The sequence below is a fragment of the Opisthorchis viverrini genome, assembly GCF_000715545.1.
Source record: "Opisthorchis viverrini unplaced genomic scaffold opera_v5_169, whole genome shotgun sequence".
Lineage (NCBI taxonomy): Eukaryota > Metazoa > Platyhelminthes > Trematoda > Opisthorchiida > Opisthorchiidae > Opisthorchis > Opisthorchis viverrini.
Window position 1 is genome coordinate 17,458 of NW_008751824.1, and position 10,871 is coordinate 28,328.

Genomic DNA, 10,871 nt, shown 5'->3' on the forward strand with positions numbered 1-10,871 from the left:
CACATAACTAGACTAGTCAGTCTCCGTTGTCCGTGAGACGAGCTTCCACTCTAAATGGACCGTCCAGATGTGATTCCGAGGAGCTCAATTAACCTACTTGAGCATTCATATCGCCTGCAGGTATCTCACTGTCAGTGCTTTTTGTTTGACGAATGAGGTTGGATAGTTCTCGATAGAAAGTATCCTTCTCGGCATCAGAACTGCAGTCCGACACTATAAACAGACACGGCTTATTATGTCGAAAGGCATTAAGCCTGATTGAGCTGGATAACCGGATGGCTCAAAGACGACTGTTCACTGGGATTCAATCCAGAAAAGCGCGTTCAGCTCTGGGGCTGAGTGCAACTCCCACGCCATATATTTCACGGGTCATTGCTCCTGGGTAACCGGATACACGGAGGGAGAAGTGTGGAAGAGCTGAGTTCATCCTTGGTGTTCTGAGAAGTATAATCACGCCTGGGTTTTGCATGCGTGTTTCGGTGACAGCATGCATCAATTTTAAGGGAGTGTAAGGTTTCAGCAAGCATTACCTGTTTGCCAACTTGACATAGAGTACGGACGTTAAAAGCTCCTACATATGAAGGATCTCGTGGATTTAGAAAGGTGTTTGTTTATTGGTAATAGGCCGCGAGGAGCATAAGCCCTTTCGGTCAGATAACTGACAGTCAAACGACCCAGCGACGTTTTTTTCCTGTGGCGGGAAAAGGTTTGGGATGGACATCGGTGGACACGAAACCACGCGGGCAAATGATACTTCCCGGTTGCCCGGGCCGAGGAGGGGGGTTTGGATGAGAACGAGTACCTCATCGCCGAATAGTATAGTAATTGGTCCTGCTCTTTGGAATACATTTGACATCTTCTGGATGCAAAGCGGTCTTGTTTACCTGGCTGGAGCCGATTCCATTTGTAGCTCTCAGGATTAGTACACTTCACGTTTTGGATGGCTCTTGTTAGCGTTTAGAGCGTTTTAGAGCCACGCCACTTTTGCTGTAGCAAAGGTATTAGCATCGGACTAAAATTTCTTGGCAGAGACCGAAGTAGTTTTTGGTTGCCTTTACATCGGGAGTATCGTGCACGTATGGTGGGAACCTTGCATGTGCAATGATCAGGTTGATAAAAGTGTTTGGCGCAGCACAACTCAGAAAACCCTTAAATTTAGTATTCCCGCACAACAATATTCGTGGGCCTGGACATAGTCCTCAGATGCGTGACCGTCGTCCCCGTTGACATGCGCTACTAATCACACCAGGACGCAGCCAAACGAAACCACCACGTGACTAAAACGTGATGCGTCACAGAACCATGATATAAGCGTCAGATCTGTTTTGTTCGTTGTTTAACGCTTCATTTACCATTTTCAGCGCGTGAATCATCTAGCAAATTCAACACTATGAGTTCCAGCGAGGAGATCTCGTGGATTTCTTGGTTTTGTGGTTTGCGTGGGAATGAGTTCTTCTGTGAAGTAGAGGAAGATTATATCCAAGATAGATTTAATTTAACTGGACTGTCGGAACAAGTTCCAGAGTACCGAGAGGCTCTTGATATGATTTTGGACTTAGAGACGGGTAAGTTTGAAGTCCATATTCTATTGTCATATAGCTTGAAGTACCGGGATGTCATAAGGTTATGAAACCGTTCCGTCAAACTAAACGAATTTTTTTCACGGGTTGCTTGTGTCCGAATTCACTGTCTTTTTCCCAAGGTCAAACTCTGTCCCTTCAATAGGTAGTCTGCAGCCCCATCTCACTTGTATATAATGCCTACCCTTTAATCGTGACCAATTACTCACAGTGATATTTATTGTATTCAGAAAATAACCACACGAAGATCACTTATATGCTATCAACAACAGTATTTTTATTATGTGAGGGTGATAGGGCTGCAAAAAACGGTTATGGAGTGATCAAAGTTCACCGTCTGAAGCATTTGAGATTCCGCTACTAATTTCGATGCATTGCTTGAGACACCCATCGCAGATAACATTTTAAAACGATTTCTCACGACTATTACAGCAAAGCTGCTCAGTGATGAACACCCGGCAGGTAAACCAAGATGTTTCTCAGCGTGGATGATCTCCTTTTGAGGAGTTTCGTGGATATACGCACAAATATCCAGCAGCAACAGACGTACTTTTCCCAAGCCTACCAAGCTTGATTGAGTACAATAATATAAGAAACGAGCTTCTTGATTCCTCAAGGCAAACATAGACGTCTGGTTTTCAAAAACCTTTGTCCGGTTGGTAATCAGGCAGCGTTATATTTGCATTATGTTCAGTGATGCATCCTTGTTCCATTGGCTGCTGTTGAAATGTACGGGAGATAATTGCATGATATAGGCAGAAAAACCTCTTAGGTGCCTCTATACACCCCACATGTTCTTCATGTCCTCCTAAGCCTCACTTTCGAGGGTGTGTTATTTAATCCTCCGTAGTCAGTATTCTATAAATCTGAGGTTTAATGGCCCACAACCTTCCAGTAACCCGTACTGATCACGCACATGTTTCTTCGTACAGCCGACCATAAAAAGAGACCACACTCCAAAGTTTAATGTTCAGCAAGCCTACGTAGTGACTGGCTGGTTTGAGAGTGATTATACTCGGTACCCCATCAGTAAGTTTGTTGCTCCGCACTTCAAGGAATGGGTTTGCATCGGCTGACTTTTTCATGTTATCGATATACCAGTAAACGAGCCTTCAAAACGAGGAGGCCGGAATGTTTTTTGAGCCTCGGATAGCAAGCAAGTTTGACTTTGCTCTCCACACTCAGCGATGTAGTTGAGTCACATGTGAGTTGTCATCAGAGTACTTAGGATTGTTTATACCATCGACTAGGGGACGAGATGGACCAAGTGGTTAGAGCACGAATTTACTGGCCGGAAGGTCCGTGGTTCGAACCCGACCTCTGACTCTCGACTTCCCTGTCTAGGCTTGGGCAACCTGGCAGTATCCCAGCCCTCGTGCCTCCTTCGTGCGGCATGGCAGCTAGGCACCGAAAGGGTGCTACAGCTGGATGGTTTTTTAGGGAAACCAGATAAGTTGTGTTTAAGCTCATACTCTACGGCATACATCGTGAGTTGCTGTATTACACATTGGCTGCGGGGCTACCTGTTTTTTACGAAAAACCTGGCTGTCAAACTCACTGGGCAGTGTCAGGAGCGCACCGGAGCTAACAAGTAAATCTGAACAAAAATCATTTGTTATACCAAGTAATATTCAAACCTACTTTTTGAAAGTGAACCTCGGTGAAAATCGCCGAAATTTTCTTGTCACTTCTGTGAATTGACATTCGGACCATCAATCAGATGATACAGTTCGCGGGACCGGGTCGAAGTAGTCCTTTTAAAAAGAAGGTTCCTATTCAGAGGGGCACTGTACCGATTCACTTGTTTTTTTGTTCCTGTCGAACGAAATCGTCTGCTAATCACTTCAATTTCTTGTCACTGACAACAGCAACATCGCCGTGGAGAACCGATGCTTCACTCTGTGAGCTGCAAGGGCCCGAAAGTTCCCCGGAAAAAAGGCCGCTGTATGAGTCGCATTTTTGTAAAAACCCAAATATCCAGTGTATGGACATTGTATGCTGGACACCATACCGTAACGGTGCTAGAATATAAATCCCTTCGAAACTGATTTAGTGGATAATGTCTTAATCGACTTCATCCACTAAAAGCCGGCTGCTCAGAATTGAGATGAGATAGACCCAACGGTCTCAGCATCAACGCCTGGATAAATCTACTGGATTTCAGCTCTCATCAGTGTCCTTCCTCATTCCCCTGTCTACCAGAACATTGGTGGTATTTTCATCATTCTGTTGGTAAATACGACGACAACGTTAATTTAATCGACCCAAAGCTGCCTCTGGGGGGGTATTTGTTCGCGTTTTCCTTCCATCTTCGCAGGATCAGCTCTATCGAGGGCGGCAGGCGTCCGAAGAGACTACCCCCAGTTCTGCTTTCTATCGATCACGAGACTGGGTACAACTCCCACATCTCTATATTTGTTGGGTGTTTCTCTTGTCGGATTCGGCTTGGTTGTTATTATGTATCGCCGGGATGTCTGAACAGGATGTCTCTATATTTATTGGGTGTTTCACTTGTGGGATTCGGCTTGGTTATGTATCGCCGGGATGTCTGAACAGGATTCCTACATATGACTTCCCCAGGAATCGTCATAGGCATCATCCTAAAGCAGTTGAAAGGTATTTTAAGTGATTTTAGCATTCGGAATTGTAATAACAGTAACCCGTCGTCCCGCGGTTCGAACCTGTGTATGCATGATCAGCTACCCAATAGGGACGAGACAGTCCTACGGTGCCTTCATACAAACGAGTTATACATTTAAAATGTGTTTCCTTCAATGATTTTCCATTTTGAAATTCGCTTCAGAAGACGAGTCAAAGTCAGCTGTTGTAGCTCACTCCCACTTGTAAGAAGAAGTACTCATACCGCGGGGAGCATGTAACATACATACGCTCAAGGAAGATTCGGCTCTTCTGACCATCTTATGATAAACCTTTCCATCGGTAATACGTTTTCCGTCATGCTCTTCGGGCGAATTCATGCACACTAGCTGGTCCCTTTGTGGATAAGGTACCTAACATAAATTTTTACGTAGTGATACGGTCCACTCACCGCGAACAGTTGGTCTGAACTTTCAGTTGGTGACACAATAGGATCACTCAGATTCGCCATCTTACGGTAAACCTTTCCATCGGTAATGCGTTTTCCGTCATGCTCTTCGGGCGAATTCATGCACACTAGCTGATCCCTTTGTGTATAAGGTACCTAACATAAATTTTTACGTTGTGATACGGTCCACTCACCGCGAACAGTTGGTCTGAACTTTCAGTTGGTGACACAATAGGATCACTCAGATTCGCATCACCTCACGAGGTAATATAATGAAGTAAATCAGAGCTGTTGTTCTTATGAATCATGCTTCGTGATATTCAGGACAAGGATGACGCCCGTGTCTATGATTTTGTGTCGTCAAACTGCTTGTAGTTGGTTGGATTACCGTCTTATTCACTGGAAAACAGTTAACGTGCTTCATTGAATGCTCGGGTGCCAGTTTACAAATTTTCGCCTTCCTAAATATTTCCTAGATCCATCTGATAACCAAGACAATACAGACTTGGTTGAACAGGCTGCAGAAATGCTGTATGGTTTGATTCACGCAAGATACATCTTGACCAACCGTGGCATATGTGTTATGGTGGCGAAGTGGCAGCAGGGTGATTTCGGTTGCTGTCCTCGGGTGAGTTCGACTGCATATCCCTGATTTATTTATACTTTGAGCCAGTTCTTTCTTGTGATGTTCGTATTCTTGATTCCCATCAGAATTACTCATCCAGGAATGCTGCTGTCATGATCTCCATTTTTTGTCCAGACCTTAGATTCATATCCTCCCATGTCTTTCGTTCTGTATTGACCTCCAACTGAAGGTTTCTGGTTAAGCCAACTTCTGTCCAGATTTGACTTCTAGCCATAACTAGTGCGTTTTCATTGAAGTTTATCCCATCACCAACGGTTGTGCCACATGTGATAGCTTCACTAGGGATATTATAGTTCACTGCTGTTTCGCTTGCCTGTTTCAAAGAGAACCCCTTCTGTTCTCATGGTCGGGTAGATGGGTTGTCGTCGAAAGAATAACAGTTCCGAGCAAAAGTCCTTTTGTAATCCTATAGCGCAGCTCACCTGTTCTCTGCTCTGTTTTTAACGCCAAGTGAAAGCCATCATGTCTTCATAAAATAATTGCGCCTTGTAGACTCTATCCACGTCGTTCTCTTGCGCGTGGTTGGAAAATGCACAGGACATGGTGCGTGGTCGATCTTTGTCGAACTGCTTATCTAGAATTCGCTTGTTGTCCTACGTTGGTGATGTTCGCGAAGAACACTGTTTATCCCCGCAACAGTGTGTATTGTGAGACCAGCGTGTTTATTATAGTAGTTTTGAAGGGTGTGCGTCTCGTTCGTAGGCGTTTTTTCTGGGGTCATAGGGCTTTCCGCAAGAAGCTTCTACCCTCAATCAATTGGAAAATGTTTGGGACCGATTGGGAAGTCATCTTTTCAGAGGGGTTTGGTAAACAATCGGTGGATTTATTGCTGGGCAACGTTTCGCTTTTGACACAAAAGCTTCGTCAGGCCAAGTGAGGAAGTAAGTAGGTTGATTGGGTTTTAAGGCAGTCAGGGAACCAATCCGTGGGATTCCTTATGACTAGTGACGTGATCAGTGCTGGGTGTTCAGTCTGATGTCCCTGTTTGTTGATTAGTGAGGATGACTAAGCTTTACGATGGATTGGTTAGACGAAGCTTTTGTGTCAAAAGCGAAACGTTGCCCAGCAATAAATCCACCGATTGTTTACCAAACCCCTCTGAAAAGATGACTTCCCAATCGGTCCCATACGGGTGTGTGACAGATAAGCAGCAATTTTCCACTGCTGATGGATTACTGTCCCTGCTTCCTTACCTGACACCCAACTGTACATTCAAAGTGGTGAGCAGCATACACTGTCATTCGGCAGGTACGACCATCCAACCTTATGATTTTTCAACCCCACACTCCCTGGTCGGGTTGCCCGTCATACTTTGTACAACTACTTTGTGGCAAAAATTGTCGACCACTTTGTACCGCTTGTCTTTGAGCTGAATTTGAACCTAAAACGGGGCTTTTGTTCGTTTTCCAAGGTAACAATCGGTGCAGTCTGATTGTTAACATGAAGATTAGCGAGTGCTGTTGTTCCACTGCTGATGCTGAGGACTCGCTAGCTTCCTTTAGACGCAACGTACTGCTGAAGGGATGTAAACTTTGTTCTGGAACCATGGGAAACGTGCTAAGTCGTCCTGCTGGATATAATTCCGAAGGGGACTTTCAATCACCCTTACCCTCCCAATAGATGAAGATATATTGACTACGACAAGCAGACATAGGTATCCCTCACAGTTTCCAGATGCCTTCTGAAATGAGAGGGGTCAGTAAAATCTAACTCCGTTCAAAACAAGTTTGAAAAAGTTCCCTTGACGCCATGCAGGTTGGTTTCTTTCATCAGATGTTCTCCGTGTGAGTTAGCTTTTTTCTATTCTTGATCGGTTATGATGTAATCGCATTTGGCAGCTTATCGACTTGTGAGCTGACCAGTTCGCCTGGGTAACCGTTTCATCTTGGTCTTGAACGCTCTTTTCTTTTCTCACCTTCTTTTCTCCACACCATGCTGGTTTTAGGTATATTGTGAAAGCCAACCGTGTCTTCCCATCGGCTTATCAGACGTTCCCGGAGAGGCTATGGTGAAAATCTACTGTCCAAGATGTCAAGATGTGTACTCTCCAAAGTCGACTCGTCACCACTACACTGATGGCGCATATTTCGGTACCGGATTCCCTCATATGCTGTTTCTCGTTCATCCGGAATATCGTCCTAAACGAGCGCAAAAGCAGTTCACTGCTAGGTAGGTGAGACGTTTTTTTACCATTAGCTTCTTGTCACATCAGCTTACTTAATGCAGTGAGGATTGTTTGGACGTGAACAGTATACGGATCTCTGCGTTTCTCTAGCCTTTCGGCTGTGGTATGCTGGGCGTATTGCTGTCGTCCTGCTAATTCGAAGCACAATGACTGATATATTGCCAGGCAGGTGCTTGAATCCTGGAGCAATTGGGAAAGAACCCAAGCTCAAAGGTTCCTGCTCTTTCGTATTCTAGAGTGGATTGGTCCACCTAAATTTAAGGGACTGGCAGATTGTTCTTCTGGTAGACAAATAAACTAGCTTACTAAGTAGCGGTACCAGCATTTCCCTCATTCTGTTTGCAGTTCTAGAACGCGAGAATGTCAAAAGGGAAGAGGGTATATGTGTGTACAGGGGAGGGAATGTATACACAGCAAAGGACTAAGTAGAATGAAGTTTTAAAATAACAGGTGCAGTTAATGTGACAGGGATAGAATAACGCACCCGAACGTGGACTTGAACATCATGATTTTTCGCCACTCTTATAAGGCTCTTCTGTCTCTCTTTTGTTCTCAGTAGATGATGCGGTCAGGTTTCTGACCTCCACTTACGTTCATCATTCACTGATATCCAGAATAATTGCGTCTGATGGATGCTACCGCCCGTTTTATTAACGAGGCTGTGGTCCGGGGATGATCCATGCCAAGCATTTTTCAGTTTCGGTCAGCCCCTATGGACGTAGTGTGCCAAAGCACATTACCGCTGCGTTGCTGATGTCGCGTATACAACCTGAATCCGGTGGAAAGTCAAATCGTTGTTGCTGACATAAGTTCATGCTTTCTGGAAAAGGGAGTCAACTGTGGTGGACAGTCTAACCACACTTTATACAAAATGCCGGTCAAACCACATAATGCCAAGGAAAGTGCTGTCTCCCATATCCAATTCAGAGTGATGCAAGCAGAGAGGTGGTCAGTCTTTGACCTGGCAGAAGAATATGAAAGAGATTACAAGAATTTTGGTTGTTTTCGGTGTGATTCAGCTTCCAGGATGGGGTCCGTATATACATGGTTAGAGGCGCTGCAAGATATCGCTGCTAAGTGATGTAACTGACGTTCTTGTTATTGGTTTCTATCCAGATTGCCTGATTGAGTGTCTTGATGTGTAGGTACCTTGGAGGATTGTGGTAGGCTAATGCTAGGTCCCTTCTTCATCCACTTCCATTCTTTCCTCCACACTAAGGTTTTCAAATAAATTATGTTTGTACGGCAACGAAGCATCGGTATTGAAGATGTTATGGTGATGATATGCCATATACACCCGATGCTAGAGGACTGCCTGTTTTCTGGAGCCATTTCACCTGTAAGCTATGAGTATATATGTGGAAGCGCTGGTCCGTATTTAGACTCGTATTCCAACATTCGTCTGTCCGGTTCGGACGATATTCACCAATGCTTGTTGACAGACAATCCTAATGCGGTCACGATCAACCGGCCCGTTAAGGAGACCGATGCACACATCTAGACGTTATGACACTTAATGCTGCCCATCTGATGCTTGGAATTTGAGATACCTGAATAGAACAGTGCGGTGTTACACGCTTCTCATATCCTCCTGAAGGGACTTCTGTTCCCTTTCATGATGCTGTTGGATTGGGAACTTTTATTGTTGATCTGCACTTGATTAATAACCCGAACAACATACTGGCACAGCGGGTGTACAAAAATGCAAACGCCTGTTGCCCTAAGATTGAGTTGGCGGCGTTCCTGAAACATGTAGCAGCTAAGATGTTATTCATACATTAAAAGCACGGAGAGGTGATTGGTGAAGGCTTTGGAAAGAAAAATCTAGAAAATCTTGCCGAAGCCGATTTCGATAAGACCGCATCGTACGAGGCGACCCTATAATTTCGCCATGAATATTTTTTCTTTCCTTTGTTTCTTTTACGCCGGCTGATCGCAGCAATACTCTTGCAAACTCCAGTGTTCACTTCTAATCATTGATTAACAGCTGACCAGGAACGGAAATGAATTAACGGTGAACAAAGTAGCTATGAAGTTCATAACATTTTTATACTAACCGAAAGAACAATACATCCATATCTTGAAAATCAACCCAAATGAACCCCCTGGTACTCGCGGTGCTTCACATTCATCAGATCGATCCAAAGGACTTCGGATTTTACTCCTACCTATATTTTGTGTTCGGCTGACTGCTTTACCGAACATGTGTTCATTTGATGTCCGAGTAAAAAAACATTGATTAAGAGATCGTGCTAACAGACATGTGGAGTGACAACAGCGCGATATCTGTGGTGACGTGTTGGTAACAAACCTTTTCAGGTTATTTAGACGTTACAGTGCAACCTCAGTAGACTGTTTAGACCGTCGTCTCCGATGCTTTTCTCCGTTTCTTTGATGAGGAAACTGCATAGGTTGGAATTACGACACCATGGGCGCAGGATTTGCTACTGGAACAAACAGCGCTGGCTTAATTCTTCAGCAGCAATAGCGATAAAAAACAGGTGATATTGACTGAAGCTCTTCCCGTATCAACCGTTTAGTGATCTCGAAGCTCAAAATGGGACATCCTGTTAGGTGCATTCATCTCGAGTCCGCATTTGATCGTGATAAGCCGTGGCCTACCCTTGACAGCCGGCGCCGAACGTTGTCTTACCGTGCAGCAACCAGCCCGCAATGAGGTGGGAGAATTTTGTCTACTTTGAATGCCTCAGCATTGTTGCTGACATTACACAGGATACAACGTAGAGCACGGCAACAGACAATATAGTCTGTCTGTCTGTCTGTCTACAGTAACCCCGCTGGAAGGATATAAACCAATTCATTAGGACCTCGCTTCACTGTATAAACAGATTTTTTGGCGGAACCAAAGTATTCCGAAAAATCCTGTTGTTTGGTGTTTATAATACGGTTTCCGTAAGCTGACAGCGTTTTCCTAACGAGTAAGCAGGGTCTTCCAGCTTCGCACGCCTCCCTCCTTTTTATTTTCCTATTTCCAGGTTGTTTGGTTTCAAAATTCATCCGCTGGCCTACCAACTTCAGTATCAAGCGGCTTCTGGAATGTCCGGTCCAATGCGAGGCTTCCCTAAACGTTCTTAATCAAAGATTTTAAATAGCGACACTGGAATCTGTCCCCTTTTCAATTTGTTCCCTTGCGTGTATCTAATGATCAGGTTGATGTCAGCCACTCCAAATTACTTGTTTTTCTGCCTCTTGTACCAGCTTAGCAACGGCTGGAGTTTGTCTCTAGACGCGATCGGGTTGTTTTGCGGGTTACTCCTCTGTCCAAGGATTTCAACAAAAGCCGTTCGTAATGAATTAAAGGCTGATGATAGGTGCAGATGAGTATCTTGACTAGTGCGAGTAGTAATCACTGTGTAACGTGTGGAGAATAAGCTTTGCGTCGCAGTGGTTCTT

The 10,871-nt window shown here is 44.5% G+C and overlaps 1 protein-coding gene across 1 annotated transcript; it reads left to right on the plus strand.

Moving 5' to 3' along the window:
* Nucleotides 1–1,361: 1,361 nt before the first annotated feature.
* On the plus strand, nt 1,362–10,640 carry T265_07339 (hypothetical protein; the record flags this gene model as incomplete). Its single annotated transcript, XM_009172838.1, has 4 exons — nt 1,362–1,565; nt 5,103–5,254; nt 7,218–7,441; nt 10,454–10,640. The coding sequence occupies 4 exons, from the start codon at nt 1,391–1,393 to the stop codon at nt 10,551–10,553; spliced, it is 651 nt and encodes a 216-aa protein (XP_009171102.1).
* Between the last annotated feature and the right edge of the window lie 231 nt (nt 10,641–10,871).